The following is a 20,583-nucleotide window of genomic DNA, read 5'->3' as shown; positions in this document are numbered from 1 at the left end:
GGCTGCAAGATGACTCTCCCTGAGAGAGGGCTCCACCCTTTGGGGTGATCACTCACTCTCAGTTTCCATTAGTACCTCAAGTTAGGTGACACTCTTCTGTTGCACTGACTTAAGGAGACAGACACAACAGAGAGGAACTTGTAGTTGTTGGTTTGATTTGACTTGATTTATTATTGTCACATGTATTAGTATACAATGAAAAGCATTGCTTCTTGTGCACTATATAGACAAAGCATATAGTTCAAAGAGTACATGGGGTGAAGGATAGGAGACTGCAAAATATAATGTTACATGATGCACGGTGTTCCGATGCATCTGCTGCCTTTCTCCTTGGTAGAGGTCTGAGTTTGGCACTTTCAAAGGAAAGTATAGTGTGATGAATTGCAATTTGGGCACTTCTCTTGAGACAGAGTAAATAGTTGTGCCATTAGGCTTGTGTCATAATCTTTCTTGAGAGTTGGGAATGGTTGCATCCACTAACTGTCTGTCAAAGTGAGGTATATGTTTACCTCTGCCTGCAGATATGCACAGACACCGACTTGGCTGGTATCTTTTCAGTAATCATGGATTCCTGGAATCCCTTCCGTGCAGAATGAGGTCAATAGGACCATCGAGTCCGCACCAACTCTCCAAAACAGCATCCCAACCAGGCCCTCCCCTCTGTCCTATCCCTGTGCATTTACTATGGCTAATCTGCCGAGCCCACAAATCTTTGAACACTAAGGGCAATTTAGCATGGCTAATCCACCTAATCGGCCCATCTTTGGACTGTGGGATGAAACTGGAACACCTGGAGGAAACCCATGCATGTACAATTTGCTCCCTTTTTTTGCTAACACCTGAGTTAGGAATGTTTCCAATTTTAAAATTAATTATTGCAGCAATGATGTTTAGAGCAAAACAAAAAAAAATTCATGAGAACCGATGTGCTAGCAGAAAAGGCAAACAAAAAATCTGAGATAATGAGCTGCAAGTGATTATCCATTTAAATTTACTCTCAGTGGAATTCAGGAGTTAAAACCCCAAATGGCCATTAAAAAGGATGGTAATCAAAGACGGACATGACAACATCAAAAAAATTTGATGCAAAATCTTTATTGCAAAGCCTAGGTGCTATTATCCAGAAAGTTTCCTATAACCATTGTTTATCAGAATGTAATGTGCCTCATGAACAAACAGTGTTGGAGGTCATGTACCTCTTTCTTCATATTTGTATGTAATATGGTGCACATATCGGGTAGTAAACACAGGAAAATTGATCTTAGTAATTTTAATCTTCCTTTCTGTCCATTTAAATTTAAAACTCAAAATGCATATTGAATCAAAGGGATTCGAACAATTTTGTGTGTAGCAGAGCCCAACAGCACCTGCACCTGTTGAGAACGTAACCCCTTCTGTCACTTTGGTTGCATCTGGGAGTTTTGACTTAATTAGCTTGTTGAATCATTTAACAAATTGCAGAAGTTGTTAGATTTTTGCATTCAACGTACATAGGATAAGCACCAAGGACGACAGCAGCTGTGGTTTCCAGAACAAGTGTGTGCATGTATTATCCTATTGAGTTTTGTACTCTTAATTCAATTACAATAAAACAATTTTTAAAATTGTCAGGGGAATCATGTAAATATGTCTTTACTATCTTCACCTGTTCTTTTCATCCTATTAAAGAAACTTTATTCTCTTTTTATTCAGGTGTTCTCTGCTCTGACTTTCAACACGATTTTAAATAGTTTGGACAAGGAAGTTTGTGAGTAGGACCATATCCTTGGTTCCCACTGACACCAATTCACAGGTCATGAGTTGAACCATTTTCTCATTTATTAGTTTTCTGTTTGATCTTTGATTTAGTTGTATAATTTAGGGAACACAGGCATGCTATTCTTCTTTCTAAATCAGCAATGAAAGGCTCTTTTTGTTAATCCCACTGACTTCATCTCAGACCATGCGTTCATCTTTTTCCTTGGAGACATCAATTTAAGTATTTGCAGGTGTGTATAGGTGTTGAAAAGTTATCTGATTTGAGTGCCTTGTGTTGAGTAGTGCAGTAGATTTCACTTTATTTAAAAACGGGGGAGAGCTGGTGCTTATTCAGCTTATTTTAATGATTAAAAATAGTTGCATGCTGGAATCATTTGCTGGTTGGTATCAAACCAAGAATTAAATGTCTTCACTTCACTTCATCGGAAAAATTCCTACTTTTTTTGGCCTTTTGTTTTTCACACCTCCTTTTTCTTTTTGAAGGCATTGGAATGATGTGGAGTTTGCATTATTGTGTAAAATGGGTGACAGTAAATCAGCAGCTGTTTCACATTTGTTCTAAGTTTAGTCTTCATTGAAGACATTGAAAACAAATATTGAAAGAGATGTGAAACTGTCTGCCAGTTAATTATTTGTCAGATGCTGGAAATACCTGTCCAAATAAGGAAGAATATGTTAAAATGGGGCAATGAGGAGAGAGCAATATCGCAATTCCTGGTACCGCCATCTCAAGAACATTGGATGAGATTCATGTCACGCTACTGGAGGTCTCTAGTTTTGTTAGGGTATCCCATATGCAGAAGTCGATTTACATCACTGCAGAAGGTATATTAATTGTTGCAGAGTTTTAAATCATTCCTGTTGTAATTTCAAAGTGAGTTTGAAGTTAAATTTATATTGGCATTTGGGAAACTGCCTATTCCCTCATTCTGCTCCAAGTTAATACAATCACACCCCACCCAAGTGATGAACTCCCAATCACAGACAGCAAAACTGCCTGGAGTCTTCGTCTAAATATTTTAATTAAACTGAGAGTGAAGATTTGCTGGAGACAGTGCCAAGCTCATCAGACAGAAACACCCTGCTCCATTACATGTGCAACTGTGGCTGCGTTGACATGGAAACTCTAGCCTTGAATGTTGGCCAACTATTCAAGTTTGGGATATTACAATTGCTCGTAGGCCAACTTCACATTATGAGGAATATTCTGCTTTGGCTGGTGCCAAGCTTGCAAGCTGGAATTAAGTTTTGGGCAGGAAAGCCCATGGTTGACCTTCCTGCCCTGCCACCAACTCAGACCTGTAAGTGGCCAAATAATGGTAACTTAAGGCTCTCACCCTGCTACTGCTGGCAGTAACCCAACTTCAAAAAGGCCTGTCACCATGCAGCATGCATGGCAGCTAAAACCACATGGCCAGCTTGTCAGTGCTAAGTTGGGGGAGAGGTCCCTTGATCAAAGGCTTCATCAAGTTGGCACAGTGGCTAACACTGCTGCCCCACTTTGCCAGGGACCCGGGTTTGATTATGGCCTTGGGCGTCTGTCTGTGTGAAGTTTTCATGTTCTCCTTGTTTCTGTGTGGGTTTCCTTTGGGTGCACTGGTTTCCTCCCACCAATTAAAGATTACTTTCAAAGATGTCTAGGTTAGGTGGATTAACCATGATAAATCCCCAGGGTTATGGGGATGGGGTGGGCGGGCCTAGGTGAGATGCTCTTTTGGAGATTTGGTGTAGACTTGGTGGGACAAATGGCCTTCTTTTGCACTGGAGAGATTCTAAAGGACCTGACATTGGGAAAAGAGGCTTGCTGAGACTCACCTACTACCCATCCTGTCCGCTTACCCTCCTCCTACATCCACTCCTCCATGATTCTGTGAATCCCCTCATGTCATCCCTCACCTGTGAACTGGATTCTGGGCCTTGGGGGGGGTTGTCATTCTGGCCTCTCAGTTGTGCTGCATTCCAAAGAGCTGCTGACCTCTGATTGGGCAGCAATACTTGATAGATGGGCTTTGTAGGCCCGAGAGGTCCTTATCCTGGGGAATGGGACACTGCTGACTTAATTGCCTGATTGGCATGTACTTATCAAGGAAAGATATGAAGCAGGTGCCTTGACACCCCAGTCACTGGCTTAAGATTTCATCCCTTCTAATTCTTGCCATATGCATTTTCTAGGAACTGCTGTGGGAATATGAATGGATGTTCTAGCCAATTTTCACCTTTCTAGCTTAGGAATGCTACAGGCAGCCACAACAGTTGTAAATGCGCCTAGTTTGGGGGCGTTTAAGAGATTGGTGGATAGGTTTATGGACGAAAAGGGATTGGTTTAGATTAGTGGGTCAATGTTTTTTTTTAAAAATAAGACTGGTCGGCGCAACATTGTGGGCCGAAGGGCCTGTTCCGCGCTGTAATGTTCTATGTTCTATGTTCTAACACACCTTCTACCGCTCGAGGTGAGATTTTATAACTTGGAACTGAAGAGAAATTGAACCTGTGATTATCTAGATTGGATAGTGTGTTTATCAAATAGATGACAGTAGTTTGTTTCTTGCAGGGACACACTGGGCGGGATTCTCTGGCTGCGCTCACCCCAAAACCGGAAAATCCCATCCGAGGTCAATGGACCTTTGGATGATCTGTCCCCGCCCACTACGATTTCACACGACGGGAAAACTCCAGTCACAAACTTTGATTTAGTCACATCAATAGCAATCCCTCCGTAATGCTTGAACACCTGTACCCCAGTAAGTTATGGGAAATTATTGTGCATTTTTACTAATTGCTTCCCACACCTATTCACCTACGACTTGTAATTTTCTGTGCATCGGTAGCAACGTGAGTGGCAATGAGAAATCTTATACTGAGCCCTACAGATCACATTGAAAGAGATTTTGTAGAGAAGGTAAGTGTAATCTACAAAATAGACCACTCCGTATAATTGATTACATCCAAAAACACTGTTACAATGGTAAAACATTTCATTAAATAGGAGTTAGTATGAAAAATCCTCCACATTTTACCTGCTGACAACTAGAAATCACACTGTTTTTGGTAGCAATTTTTAGACCAGGTTAAAGCCACTGAGATGCCACTGAATAATGAGTCTCAGGGGATGCAAGATTGCTGTTCAGATTATTGAAGATAATTCACCAGAACAATATTCCTTTAAGCCTTACAAAAGCACTTAGGCTGGTCACAGTATTCAAAGTAAGTCATCACTATGAGACATCACAAATGTTTATTAATGTCACTTTTGGTAAAACCAACATCACTGCAATAATCAAGTCAGGGAAGTGGCTATTACAAGGTTAAAGGTCAAATAGCTTACAACTTCAGATGAATATCAAGTGACAGGAAGGGTGATTTATTGGCTTGTTAAACTGTTAAAACAAACAAAATTCGATATATTGATGGGAGATGAAACTGAGTTTTAGCTCAATCTAGATTGACGTCATCTATCAGGAAGATTGATTTGTTTTGGGAACTGTAGGATCTTAGGGCAATAAGCTGCCTTAAAACGATCTAGGAATTCTAAATCTAAAATTGTAGATGGGATAATAAATAAGGCTATCAATGGAGAATTAAACCATGTCACCTCATAAATAGTCAAATTTAAATGATGTATGTAATTGATAGTTTATATCTATTTAAAGATCCTGAGAACTGTGTCTTTTTAAAGGAAAATTTGACTTCTTTTGCTTTTTCAAATTGTAGACTATAAATTGGCAAAATAGCTCTCTATAAAAGACTGCCAATTAAGTCATTTACTAATAACAACAAATAATCAGAATTATAATTATTTAGGCAACACACCCCTGCCTCGCTCCCCCCACTCCAAATATTCTTTGTCATGACCTGCTTCGTGCAGAGGTACCTGGACAGATGTGAACTATCTTCAAATTCAGGGGATAAACAGATGTTATTTATGGACTACAGTTTATGGAGTGTCAGGAGAGAGAAGAAAAGACAAGAACATGTCATTAATCATCTCTTGCTTATCAATTTTATATACTTTTGCAAGCTGAGTCTTTAGAAAAAGAATATTTCTGAGGTTTGAGGCAATGTAGCTGCACCTAAACCTTTCATGGCCAAATGGGAACTAGGATTGATGTTTAATGGAAACCTTGATGACATATGTACATGCTCTGTACTTGAGCAGCCAGCTGTACAGCAAACAAACGGCTGCATTAATCCTGATCATCTGGCAGGGAGGGTATGCGCAGTGATAAATCAGGCAGGCTTTTATTGTCCAATGATCCTCCTGTCAGGTGAAAGGGTGCATTGCACTCTTTCCATCTCAATGGAAAACAAGAATGTGATCAACATTTGACACACAGTAATGGGGAAATTTTGCATTTGTAATGTGGCAAGGTTTACTGATTGTACACAACTTTCCAGGTCAGAGTCATCACCCAACAGGAAAACATGGCATGTATGATTCACTGAAATTTACTGCAACTACAAGTGTCGTATTCTGAATCAGAAACTCTTGCAGATAGCAACAAAATAAATCAGTTTATGTACTTCTAATGGGGGCGAAAACCAAAGCTGATTTGGAATTTGATCAGGTTGATTTTTATTAATTTGGGAATATCTGTTTAAAATTGTGAGTGCAGCTCAAGAAATGTCTAACCAAGTCTATCAACAATACAAAGATTATATGCACAGATGTATTTTAATTTGAAGAAATAATCAAAATGGATAAATTTCCCTTATAGTACAATCCAAACATCATTGGTGAAGATGCTGAATGGGACTGATCCCAAAGAACAGATTGCCTCATTGTTCTTTTGATGTGTGTGCATCCTACTTGTCCTTTCAAAGATCTTGGAGCTTCAGTACATTCATTACAACACTGACTATTCTTTAAAGGTACTTCATTGGCTTTAAAGTCATGAAAGACACAATACAAAATTCAAATTTTTTTTAAAATTCTTTCTTTACAAAATCAAATTAATCAGCTTCAGAAGAGGTAATTCAATGGTAAATAAGTGACACTTTAAATCTCATCATAGCTTTATTCACTCCACCTCTGAGATCCTTCCTCAATTGTGATGCCTCTTCCCAAGCCCACCCATGTTCCAAATCTGGACTTTCGCCTACCCTAAGTTCACTCTTTGGATGTTGTACACTGAAACCTTCGCTCTTCTCTCCATTCTTAAAAGAAACTTTGCAAAACATTCTGTTATTGTTGCTGTTCCTTCTGCCCAGATCCTTCTTCCAACTCTGTTCCCCAAGACTGTTGCTATTTCCTCCCCTCAGCTCAGCATTGGTTGAACACTGACAAGTGGCAAGTGTATATTTCTGTTATTTCTCTCACTCTCTCGCTTCTCAGTGAATTTTACCTAAATCTTGACCATGATCATTGCAAAGACCTCCTCAGGAAATTTTGAGATTCCTACAAAGTGCCTCAGAATTGTCATATGCACACAGGAGCCGGTGCACATTCCTGTCACCAAGTGCAATTTCATCACAAAATGATCGTGCTTGTGCACAACCTCCAGCACACACGTGAAAAGAGGGATAATAGGAAAGGGTAGTGGTGAAGGTGGGGAGGGGTGGGGGCGCAATCTGGGAAAATCTTATATGGTGAGCCAGGTAATGTGAAAAATCCTGATTTGTTTCTGTCTGTTAATCTAGACATTTATTAAATTCTGGTAAAGCTGTCTGCTAGTGTGAAAGCATGGAATGCTGGTTGGTATATTGGTGGGGACAATTTCACCCTTGTAAAGGATCTTGGGTAATGGTGTGAAATACCTTTTTAAAAGTTGTGCCCGATGAATGAAAAGGGAGAATAATTTTCTACTACCTCATGGAATTGGAGGCTGTTTTAATAAAATGCATTCTGACTAATTCGGGTGGCACGATGGCACAACGGTTAGCACTGGTGCCTCACAGTGCCAGGGATCCGGGTTCAATTCCCAGCTTGGGTCACTGCGTGTGCAGAGTCTGCACGTTCTTCCCGTGTCTGCGTGGGTTTCCTCCGGGTGCCCCAGTTTCCTCCCTCAGTCCAAAAGACGTACTGGTTAGGTGCATTGGCCATGCTAAATTCTCCCTCAATGTACCCGAACGGGTGCTGGTGTGTGGCGAGTAGGGGATTTTCACAATAACCACATTGCAGTGTTAATGTAAGCCTATTTGGGAGACTAATAAACGAAGTTTAAACTTTACTTGGTAGCATATTGATGTGTTTTCCTGAAACTAGAAAAAAATAATAATTAAGCCCTTGGATCATCAAACCCTTCAGATCTTACTTCTTGCCTTCTGTCTTATCCAGTACTTTATTCTGTTAGTCAATACTTGCATGGCATGAGCAAGCTTTTTAGCTCCCATTGGTTGTTTGCACTTCCTGAAGCCTTCATGAGATCCACCTGACCATATTACATATAGAAGCTCTGGTGAGTGCATGTTCGGAAGAGAACTGTGAGGTACTTTGGAGCAACCTAAGATGTGGGCCAGGCACTCCAAAATAAATTATTTTTCTCTACAAATGCTGACTTGTGGACAAAACTGCATTTGTTTAGCACCACTGTCAACCAGCCTGCTGTCCAGTGCTTTGAGCTAGTAGGCTGCATAGTTTTTGGCAGAAGTGATGGGAAGTGGATCATGAAAACATTCTCACAGTAATGTGGAGAGTTCTAATTAAAAAATGCTGACCACTTGAGAAGCATGTCCTTCAACAATGAAAACATATCTTTTTAAAAACTCACCTTTACATCAAACTTAATGAAGAAAATGAAAGTTGCCTTTTTTAGTTTATTTATTATGGTCACAAGTAGGCTTACATTAAACTACAATGAAGTTACTACGAACATCCCCTGGTTGCCACAGTGCGGCACATGTTTGGGTACACTGAGGGAGAATTTAGCATGGCCAATACACCTAAACAGCACATCCTTCGGACTGTGGGAGGAAACAGGAGCATCTGGATGAAACCCACACAGACATGGGGAGAATGTGCAGTCTCCGCACAGACAGTCACTTAAGCCAGGAATCAGACCTGATCCCTGGTGCTGTGAGACAGCAGTGCTAACTACGGTGCCACCCTTTGTCTAGTATACATTGAGGAAGATTTATTCTGATCAATATTGCCTGTGAAGCCATTAGCGGACTTATAAATGCTTTTAAGACTTTTCCAGAATATTGAATATAGTTAATCGGCTGCTGCGTTTAAAATATCGCTGGCAGACAGTAACCACAGGAAATCTTCATTCCTACGATCAGAACATATTGACATAGGACGTCCATGTGAGGTATTATTACGATTTGGATTTTAATTCAAATGTATGAGTGGCTGTGTTTCACCAGCTCACATGAGCAGGCAAATTCTTCTCTCCCAAAGGGCTCACAGGACAAAAATTTTAATACTTCAGGATGAAATGAGTCTTAATTTGGTTGTTTTCTGACAAATATTTGATTATGTGCAATAATAAAGCCAGTAGAGACAACCACTAAGAGACACAGTGAAACCACAGATAGCAACATTAACTCAATGAAAGAAGTGGGAAATCTAGAATTTGAAGAGTAGGGATTTGGTGCAGAGGGAGAAAGAGGTGTTCTTTTGCTTTAACTCTTGTGGCGGTTTGTGCAAATGTGAGGCAGCAGCAGCAGAGTGATAGATGTAAACAGCTCACAAGTGTTGGCAATCTCAGAGGCTATCGGGAGCAGAATTGCAGACACCAAATAGAAGAAAAACTCAATGTCAGAATCAGAACAGAGTGTGGAGTGGTGAAGGTAAATTATTAGTATTAGTTTATTGGTCAGTGTTTTTAGTGGTTAGTCTTTTTTACTTATTAGCTAGCATTTGTGTTTTGGTGTTAGTTAAGTAGTAAATAGCCATAAAGCTAAAAATAATTTATAGATACATTTTATCTGTAAATATGTATAGACTAAGCTACAATGGAGCAGTATTCTGCATTGCGCTATGTGGCATTTGTAGATTTTTCTGAGAGATGCCTCTACCTTGAATCTCTCCAATTTAAAATCACTGAACTGGAGTGAGTTAGAGACACTGTGACGCCTAAGAGAGAGGTAGAAGTATTTGAGCAGTTAGCTCCAGACCTTGGTCACAGCTCTATAGAGAGGTGTAGAGCATGATGGGTATGACCAGTATTGTATAGAGTTAGGGGAACCTAAGTGAGAACAAATTAAGATGCGCAGAAACTAACCTTATCCAGCAGGAACACTAAACTGAGAATTGAGTTTAAAAGGGCCCCATTTTCACTGGAGTGAGTTTCTTTTCCCATAATGTGTGTGTTACCATTTTAAAAAGTAGAAGTGAATACTCATAAAAGGCAGATAAAGTCTCTTGAACTGGAAAACTCTCATTTAAATCCTCTGACCGTTAAATTTTGGAAGTTAAAAACATCCAGTGTGTTTGAGTAGTAAAAGAATCAGTTCCTGCACCTTGAATAGATGATTGTTTATATAACTCTAAAGACTTTTGTTATAATATTATTGCTGTAAAATTCTGGTTTTTGATACCTTGTCAGACCAACATGAGATGCCAGATCCACAGCAATATGATTGACTCTTTGCCGTTAACTATCCTCTGAACTGACCATCAAGCCATTCAATTCCAATCCAAAATAGGGGTGGGGTGTAAATACTGGCCTTATCAGCAGTGATCACATTCAAAGCTGAACTAAATAAAAACCACACAGGGTAGAATTTTCCCAAAAATAGGCAGAGTGGCATAGCGGGCGGGAAAGACTGTGAGGAAGCCACCAGCTTCAAAAGTGGCATTCCCCACTAAAAAAAGGTGTGGGTCCCGCAACATCACCAGTTATAATTGAGTCAGCCCTGCCAGCAACTTCAATTTTAAAAGATGTCTGAAGTTTTTTTACAGATGCTCTGATACATGAAGTTAAAAATAAAACCATCCTCCCTCAAACCCAGGGAACAACCCCAAGGAAATATCCTCTGGCACTGCCCAGGAAGTGCCAGGGTGTAGTTCCCAGGCATGATGGTGTGCTACCCAAACACCTCTTGTGGGTTCTAGTCACCAGATAAATGTGCTGGGAGGCCTGTTATTATTCAGCTCAGCATGAATAGATAATCTAATGATGGAGGGGTTACCAAGCATAAAGGTCTATTAATGACAGTTAAATGTATTCAAATGGGGTTCCTGGCATTAAGCATCAGGATTCCTGTTATGTCAGTGGCTGTGGGGGGGTCAGAGGGGGGAACGACAATCACAATGGTAAATTCTGCTGGTATAAATCACATTTTGGGACTTCCATGGGATTTCCCATTCCCTTGTTGATCCCACCTCCCAAAAATCAGTGGAAAATCCTCCCCACGGTGACTGAACACCTTGAAAATTGACAGTTGATCACAGAGATCAAATACAGGTTTGTGAAAGGCAGATCGTTTGTTTATCCTTTGCAAGTCCACAAAATTTGTAGTGTAAGGAGGAACTGTTAACACCGTCCTGTACTGCAGTGTGACCTGGAATGTATCAACACCACATAAGAGGAATTCCATCAGCTATGCCTCCGCCACATCCACTAGATTCAATAGGATCACCTTTGAACAAATGTGAGTGTAATTATTGAAGCAAACTCCAGAAACATTCAGGCAAAGATCCTCCAACAAAGTCTCTCTTAAAAGACTTTTAACCAAAGTTGAAGCTCCTGAAATTAATGGCAAGTTACTGACCTTGTTAGGAAATTGGTTAAATGGCAGAAAACAAAGAATAGGGATAATAAGCAGGGGTACTCTAGTTGGGAGCACATGGTCAGTGGTGTCCCATAAGGATTTGTGTTCAGGCCTCAACTATTCACTGTACCTGTCAGCAATTTAGCTCACAGGATAGTGAGTCATACATCCAAATGTGCCAAGGGCACAAGCATAGATGGTATTGTAAGCAGTGTAGATGGAAACATAAAATGATATATTAATAGATTAAGTGAATAGGCAAACTGACAAATAGATTTCAATATGTTCATCCACTTTGAACCAAACAAAAAGCGAAAGATCCAAAGAGTTCATGCACAAAGACGAATAAAATGCCATGGATAGCCACAAAATAAAATCCAAAGTTAATATAAGCCTCAAGGAATAAAACATAAGAGGTCAGAGGTCATGTGGCACCTATGAAACTCAGGTTAGACTACACTTAGAGTGCCCGGGGTCGGTCCCCAGCTTGGGTCGCTGTCTGTGTGGAGTCTACATATTCTCCCTGTATCTGCATGGGTTTTCTCTGGGTGCTCTGGTTTCCTCCACAGTCCAAATAATGTGCTGGTTAGTTGCATTGGCCATGCTAAAATCTCTCTCAGTATACCTGAATAGGGGCCAGAGTGTGGCAACGAGGGGATTTTCACAGTAACCTCATTGCAGTGTTAATGTAAGCCAACTTGTGACACTAATAAATAAACATTAAACTTCAAACTGTGTTCAGTTCTGGACATTATACCTTAGGAAGGATATATTGGTATTGGTGAGGGTGCAGCATAGATTACCAGAATGATACCTGAACTCCAAAGTAGAAGACTATAATGTGCTTTGATCAAAGTTTTCAAGAAGTTAAGGGGATCTGATGGAGTAGATAGAGAAAAATGAAACTATTTCCGCTGCTTAGGGAATCTAACGCAAGGAGAAAGAGTCTAGAAATTAGTGCCAGCCATTCAGGAGTGAAGTGAGCAAACAATTTAATATGCAAGGAGTGGTAGGAGTTTAGAACTTTTCCTGAAACGGCAGTTTGATGCTAAATCAATTAATTTTAGATCCAGGATTGATAGATTTTGGTTAACCAAATAAAGTTAGGGATTGAAACAAAGATAGGTATGTGGGGTTCAGTGACAGATAAGTCCTGGTATGAACAAATGGCAGAACAGAGTTTGAGCGGCTATATACGTCCTGTTCCTAAGTACACAAGCGAAGTCCCTTCAAGACAGTTAGAACACAGAACACAGAACACTACAGCACAAACAGGCCCTTCGGCCCACGAGTTGCGCCGATCACATCAACACCTACCAATCTATAGACCTATCTATAACCCCCAATCCCATTAAACCCCATATACTCATCCAGAAGTCTTTTAAAAGACCCCAGCGAGTTCGCCTCCACCACCACTGACGGCAGCCGATTCCATTCACTCACCGCCCTCTGAGTGAAAAACTTACCCCTAACATCACTTCTGTACTTTCCTCCCCACACCTTAAATCTGTGTCCTCTCGTAGCGACCATTTCAACCCGGGGAAATAGCCTCTGAGAATCCACCCTATCTATTCCTCTCAACATTTTATAAACTTCTATCAGGTCGCCTCTCAACCTTCGTCTCTCCAGGGAGAAGAGTCCCAGCTCCCTCACCCTAACTTCATAAGGCATGCCTCCCAGTCCAGGCAACATCCTTGTAAATCTCCTCTGTACCCTTTCAATAGCTTCTACGTCTTTCCTATAGTGAGGCGACCAGAACTGCGCACAGTACTCCAAATGAGGCCTGACAAGGGTCTTATAAAGTTAAAGGGTTTTTGAGTTCTTTCAGGATAATTTCCATACAGAAACAATATTTAAAGAAGTTTAACTTCATTAAAACTGAAGCGTAATCAAAATATCTGCACAACTGTGAGATATTATATCTCCACTACAGTAAATATTATTGATGGCACAAAGCCATAATATGTGTAGGTTGCCACAGAAATTAACTTCTATCAAAATGTCTCGGACAATGATCCAGTGTGTGCTCCTTTGCCAAATAACTGACAAATTAATCCAATAGAAAGGTGAAAAGCTGCACCCAAGGAGAATTCTTGTTAGGAGTTCTCAGGAGCAATTTCAGGGAAGAAGTACTTTGGTATATGCGGCCAAACAAAGAACATGTTCTTTTTGAAGGTACTTATGATCTTGCTGGTGGCCAGTTAGCTCAGAAAGCTTGGGTCTTCAGAATAACGGCAACAGCATGGGTTGGACCCACATCCCGGCTGAGGTTGACTTGGGATCTGTTTCCTCGCCCTGCTCCCGAGAGTGGAAGACATTGGCAAAACTACCACTGACAGAAACTGCCAAGAAAATGGGTTGGGACGGAAGATTGGTAGACAACGAGCCAAAGACCTGAGTTCAGACAAAGCACGCAGCGAATGAATAAATGAACCTGCTACAACGTATTTGTAAGTTCTCCCTCCTTTTCACATGTGAGAGGTTACTGCTCTGTTCAGATTTGTGCTGTCGGTGTAGTGCCTCCTGATCTATCAGTGTTGACACTAAAGCAAATCACAAAACGCAAAGCTGTGTCCACAATCGGTATGTAATTATTCTGACAAATATTTGGTGACAATTTAACTTAAAGCTGAAGTAAAAATATATGGGACATGACACTGTGACAGTAAACCACCACTTCAACATGAAAAGTTTTAAAATGAAAATGTAATAAATTAATAGTAAAGTTACCAATCAAGTGGCTTATTACAAATGCCCCAAAAAAGCTCAGTGCATCTTTGCTGTTATTATGGAAATTTGGAGCATAATACAATTCTTAGATTATGAGGTGCACTTTGTTTAAATTCTCTCAAGTATTATCACTGCACTTTGCGTCATCATTTAACCTTTTAAACAGATTAGTTCTACTAAGGATTTGTCCGCCAACCTGTAAATTATCTGATGGATGTCAATGACCCAGAGCAACATGGTATTCAAGGGAATGAACCCTGCAATCATGTTTCAAAACCTAATTTGAAATAGAATTACCTTCATAGAGCTAGAATAAAAATCCATCCATTCTTTTTAACGGACACTTACCTCCAGCACTCTCCCACTGATGTATCTGTCACAGGTCTCACATTTAATACCAAACCGAGAATGGTAATCCGTCTCGCAATAAGGAATGCCATCCCTCACAAAGAGAGAAAGAAAATTGATACTTTGCAACTTCTACCAAGCTAATAATCACACACTTTCTCAGCTCTGGAGGTCAAATTATGTTTTGCTTCAAAATTAATAGGTATGAATTTCCATACCTAAATGTTTTACTATTATCTTTAGACAACTGTGATTAAATCACTGCATGCTTCTATAAACCTTTTTGCTCTTACGCTGTAACAGTATTACAGGTTGGAATGCTGGCAATCTTACAGAAAATTAACAATATAAAATGTACTGGTTCTTTCAAGCTATAAAGGATCAAGGGGTTTCAATCACTTGAAAGGATGCGAAGCAACATGAATGGTTGGCTCTGCAGCCTTGGTTCAATGGCTGCATTCTTACGAGTCAGAAAACCTTGGCTGAAACCTCACCTCTCGAGATGGGAACACCTAATCTTGGCTGATAGGGATGTAATTCTAAAAGAGTGCTGTATTGTCAAAGTGCTGCCTTGCAGGTTAGACTGAGATCTGTCTCAGGTAGATGTAAAACATTTCATGATACCAGGTGAAAAAAAGCAAAGAAGACGTCCTGATGATATTAATTTTTCAACTGACCTCAGTAAAGCAAATTTACTGGTCACATCTCATTCTTTGCAGGAGCTTTGTCAGGGTCATCTAGACTCAAAATGTTGGCTCTGTTTTCTCTCCATAGATGCTATCAGACCTGTTGAGGGTTACCAGCATTTTTTTGTTTTCAGATTCCAGCAGCCACAGTATTTTGCTTTTATCTTATCTTTGGGTAAACCAGTCAAGAACCTTGTCAATGTGACATCATGTCGACGAGGTATGAAAATGTAATGAAGTGGGTTCATTTGGTAAGGGGGGATAATTATATTTAAATTTATGGAAATGCATTAAAATCAGATTCATGCCCATGGGTCTGAACCAGATTACATTGCCAGTAAGGGGCAGGAAAAATTGGAAATTGCGATCTCGCCAGCATGAATTGTCATTGCTGGTTTTCACCAGATTTCAAGCCTCCTCTGGCAATTTTTTGCACTGAGGTTGAGGGCTCAAGATCCCACCCTCACTTTTTTAAGGCCCAAATACTAGGAAATTCAACAGTTAGCATGTTCTCTGAACTTTAGGTTGCATCTATATTCCAGAAAAGAAAGGAAAATTCCTGTCACTGCTTAGTATCCAGTGACTACTGTTGGAGCTTACATTGTGCAGACATAAAGATGACACTGAGCTCAGTCGCAATATCATCACGTTAAAATTCAAGACTCAAAGAAGAGGCAAGGGTAAGGGGTTGGGTTTGTAATTCATTTTCACCTTCAATGCCTGAGCAGCAATCACTGAAGGATGACTGAACAGGTTCTACAATGGAAGGGATGATCTGCTGTGCCAGATTATGGTCCAGGAACTAAAGATCAAAATCACCTCATAGCCCACACATGAGTAGCAACTTGGATACGATACTGCAGGGCAGAAAAGATATATGGGGCAGTAAGCCACTATGAAACAGCACCTTCAGGAGAGGAAGAGGAAAACCCAAGCAAGATTAAGTGCCATGAATATGTTGAATTTTAGAGCATCATGTGAATTAAATACAAAGCACCATGTCATTCTTTCTGAATGGATAACATTTCATTAGTGAATGAATCTGAATCATTTGGCATTCTCTGAGCACCACACATACTTGCTGATATATTCTCCTGTCAGCACAACGCCACAGGCCTGGCATTTGAAACAGCTCACATGCCATTGCTTCTCCAAGGCCAGCAGTGACTGTCCATGTTTGATTTCATCTCCACAGCCAGCGCACTCTGGAATAAAAATAGAACACAAACAAAATACTTAATCCACACAAAATCTTCCAAAATATATTGCAATAAAAATTTTACTATAAATGACTGTTGGGTGATTGATGCACTGACAGAGGGGTACACTAAAATGATATGCCTTTATTTAAAATTGCAACAGCCAATTAAATGTTGCACACCACATACAATCCTGATATTATGTCAAATTCTTTTTTGATTTGATTTATTATTGTCACGTGTTAGCATGAGTTATGCCATTATCACAACCAAAAATACTTAATTTTATTCTATACGATACTGTTTTGTGCTTTTCTTAATTTTACACTGATTAAATACAATTCTGAACGAGAATAGTTTCTCACTTCAGATCTTTGTTGTCATGTTTATGTTACAGATCTTACTTTCATTCTAATCTATTTACCAACAAGTTCCACTGCCTTGTCAAATTGATGAAGAAAGGCTGGAGGTGAAATTCACCTTGGGCAATAGCATTGAATGGTCAATACTGAATTAGCAGCCGACTTTAAATCCTGTTTGATTTTATTTTCCATTGACCGTATATTCTAAGGCACATACCCGCTTTTATTTTTGAGCACCCTACTACAGCAATGTTCATTTTTCACTTTCAGCCGAGATATGTCATCGATTTTGAAGAGGGGATTTTTAAAAAAATCTGTGGTACCAATTGATTCTTCTACATTTTAACTTGGCAAGGAACATTTACCTGAAGTACATATCAATCCTGCTGGCATTTTATCTGATTTACTTCCCAGCAGACAATCTACACAATTCAGTTAGGATTTCAGAATGCACATTGAAAGACGCATGTCTCAGAAGGAAGACTCAAGTCAATGTAGTCAATATTAGTGCAATCAGTATAAGACTGAAAGAAGATGAGACCACTAAGTGTCTAATTGTACAGATACAAAAAAGTTGATTCTTGCATTTCCATTGGCTTTGTGCTGTGCTACAGCCCTGACTCCTGACGCACTGGTCACAGCCGGAGCAATGCCAAAATAAACTTGCCAAATCTATTCAGACAGACCACTTCAATGCTGCTGTTCATCTCCTGCCATAACTTTGTTGATAATGTGACAGCAACCCTGTTTACACATAAAAGGAAAAGGAGGGGAGGGCCTCCTCTGTCTCTGGCAGCTGAGTAGGAACAACTTTGGGGAAATTCTTGGTCCTTATTACAGGCAGCTGCCAGCAAGATTAACACAGCTTGAAACCAAGCAGTTTAAACTAGGGATGATTTTGACAATGTAGTATCTTTGTGAATAAATGGTCAAAAATGTAAACTAATCATTGACTACCAAAGTGTTACTCAATCTAAAATGTTTATGAACTCAAACAAGTTCATGGCAAGGTCATGGAGGGAGTTTCGAACCTCCGGAGTTTCGAACCTCCGGAGTTTAATATGTTTGGCAATTCTGTTGTCAACAATTCTGTTGATTCTCTGAAATAAACTGCCAACTTTTGTTTAATACACAGCCAAAATAATTTTGAACTGACGCAAAAGCCGCAGCATAACTAAATCTTCAATCACAATTGAACTGGGTTCAAAGGTAACCTGCAGCTTCTTTTCTCTTTTGCAAATTAGGAATTTTTGGTCTTTGTCAGCAAGATGATAATCCCATAAGTTGCCCCTGCCATGTCCCTCTCTTCCACAACCCTCCTGGACAAACTTCTTCCAAAGTCTCCTTGTGCCCTAGCCCTGAATTTGCATCCCTCTCTCCTATCTCTGAGTTTATCTTGGCCATGAAACCCACTTCCTTTCCTCTTGATCTTTTTCCCACCAAACTACTCAGCTTCTCCTTATTGGATTTTTAATCATTGAGGGGATTTTTTTTCTAAATAGAATCTGCAATAGACAGATAGGGCAGAATTTTATGGCCCTGGTGGAACAGGGGCATGGCCAGAACATGCCGCAAGCCATTCAAAAGTTCAATAACTTGACAGAACTTGAATAAACCTGCCGGTGGGAGGGATGTAAAATTCTGCCCATATAACTCCATTTAGTTTATCAGAATGGCTCCCAAGACCTACCCATGTGGTAGAAGGATCTGGTATCTGAAAGGTTAACATGGCTAAGGCCAGTCCAGAGATAGCAACATGTAAAGACCTTTCTTTAAAATTCATTTTTATGGGATGCAGGCATTACTGGCTGGGCCAGTATTTATTTGCCAATCCCTCGCTGTCCTTCATTTCAGAGTCAACTACATTGCTGTTGATCTGGAGTCACATGTAAGGCGGACCAGGTAAAGATGGCAGATTTCCTTCCCTAAAGAACATTTCTTAAAAGACATTAGTGAACCAGATGAGAATTTATGACAATCAACAACGGTTTCATGGTCATCGTTAGATTTTTAATTCCAGACTTTTTATTGAATTCAAATTTCAACAACTGCCCTGGTGGGATTTGAACCTGTGCCCCCAGATCTTGCCCTGGGTCTCTGGATTACTAGTCCAATGATAATAGCACGACACCACCACCTCCTCTCCATACCTTTACTCTCTCTACTCTAAATATGTACATTGCTCAGTAATGTTAATCAACACTAGTTTGTAACTTCTACAAGACTACATCATGGTGTTCATGCAGTACATATCACTTGTGACAACAGAACAGATCACATACTGGCTGAAATGACATGGAGGAGGTAAGGGTAATGGGTGGATAAGCTTATGAGTTGGCAGTAGGTCGGCCTAGAGACAATAAAGGAGCTTGGGATGGTTAGAGGGGCACAGACTGGCATGGAGGGTATGTGTGGCCATAAGGAATGGGTGGGAGACATGGGGATACATGAGTTGGAATGGAGAAGGCACGGGGAGCATGTGGGGGTGAGGGAGAGTGAGGCGTGAGGACTATTTTTTGGGTTTATTGGTTTTCTTTACAACTGGGATGAAGTCTCAGAGCACTGAACGAGTCTGCCTTAGTACCTAGCAACCCTTGTGAGTAGCAGCAGCAGAACAGACTCCTGCTAACATTCTACCTCACCCCACAACAACAGTCCAAATGTTCAGGGCACTTCCTATGAAAATAAATTTGTGGAATTGTGAGTTTACCTAAATCTGTGCTCGGAGGTAGAGGAAGGGGAGGCGGGGCGGTGAGTCTTACTTTGTTTATAATGCTCCTGTGAAGCATGGTTGGATATTTCATTCCATTAAGGACACTATATAACATAGATTATTGTTGAGCTATTGAAAATAAATAAGCACAAACCTTATGTTGCAAGTTTAATGCAATTAGTTATTTGTGAATGCACAAAATAATATTATTGGCTATATTATCAATCAGCAATATTAGGTCCTCATCTATGATTTGAACATATTGCAGAGAGGCATCCTGAACATAAGAATTCACCTCTAACATTTAACTTTTTCAACTCCCCTGGTGTACTACTGAATGTATGGCATTACTTGGATTGTAATCTCCTGATAGTTATATGTGAATAGGAAAGTGTACTAAAACTGATGCTACATGTTGGATGTAATCTTCTAACACCAGTTTTCTGCTGTTTATAGCACTGCTGTTTTCATAGTGATATATTCTTCTACAACTTGTGATTTGCGCACCAACTCTTTTCCCCACCCCATTTCCTAATGGGATCCTCCAGCTTAGGTTTCACTTTCATCTGGTCTTAAGGAAGTCTCATTAGTTAGTTATCCTTACTGGCATGCCAGGAACAACTGCAGAACAAATTAATACATTTTGTTTCATAAAATATTTATTATGCTGCTGCATAGCCAGAGTTTAGAAACCAGGATTTCAGGAAAATGTATTTACAGTATGTTTACTAAATAATGTGACTGATAATCATGAAAAGATTCACAGTTTTCAGTTATTTCTCTGTCCTGAAAGACAAAATTGACATAATATAAAAATGATTAATATTACAATTTTTAAAAAATGCAGGACATTGGATAAATTATTTACCAAAGCAGTTTGGAAAAGCAGAGTGATGAGATACTCAAGTGGTTGTAATGGTCTTTTATAAGTTCCTATTTGTGATGAAGGATACATATCTAAGGCATTAGTCTATATATGTTTTATAAGATGCTGATAGCTGTGCTGTGCATTTGCCTTCTTTGATTTTTATTTCAGATTTCCAGTACACTCAGGACCTTTTTTAAAGGTTATGGAATAGAATCCCTACAGTGCAGAAGGTGGTCATTCGGCCCATTGAGTCTGCACCGAC

The 20,583-nt window shown here is 39.9% G+C and overlaps 1 protein-coding gene across 1 annotated transcript in view; it reads right to left on the bottom strand.

The window, feature by feature from the left end:
- Positions 1-20,583, bottom strand: part of ablim3 (actin binding LIM protein family, member 3) — a 294,982-nt gene that overhangs the window by 104,639 nt on the left and 169,760 nt on the right. Inside the window, exons 5-6 of the mRNA XM_080201652.1 lie at positions 16,258-16,384; positions 14,494-14,587 (exon numbers count right to left, since the gene is read on the bottom strand). Of these exons, the coding sequence (XP_080057778.1) occupies positions 14,494-14,587; positions 16,258-16,384 (221 nt within the window). The remainder of the gene's footprint in view (positions 1-14,493; positions 14,588-16,257; positions 16,385-20,583) is intronic.

This window comes from Carcharhinus amblyrhynchos, chromosome 13 (genome assembly GCF_965287045.1).
Source record: "Carcharhinus amblyrhynchos chromosome 13, sCarAmb.v2.hapA, whole genome shotgun sequence".
Lineage (NCBI taxonomy): Eukaryota > Metazoa > Chordata > Chondrichthyes > Carcharhiniformes > Carcharhinidae > Carcharhinus > Carcharhinus amblyrhynchos.
Note: the sequence above shows the minus strand (reverse complement) of the source record. Positions and strands in the feature narration are given on the sequence as shown.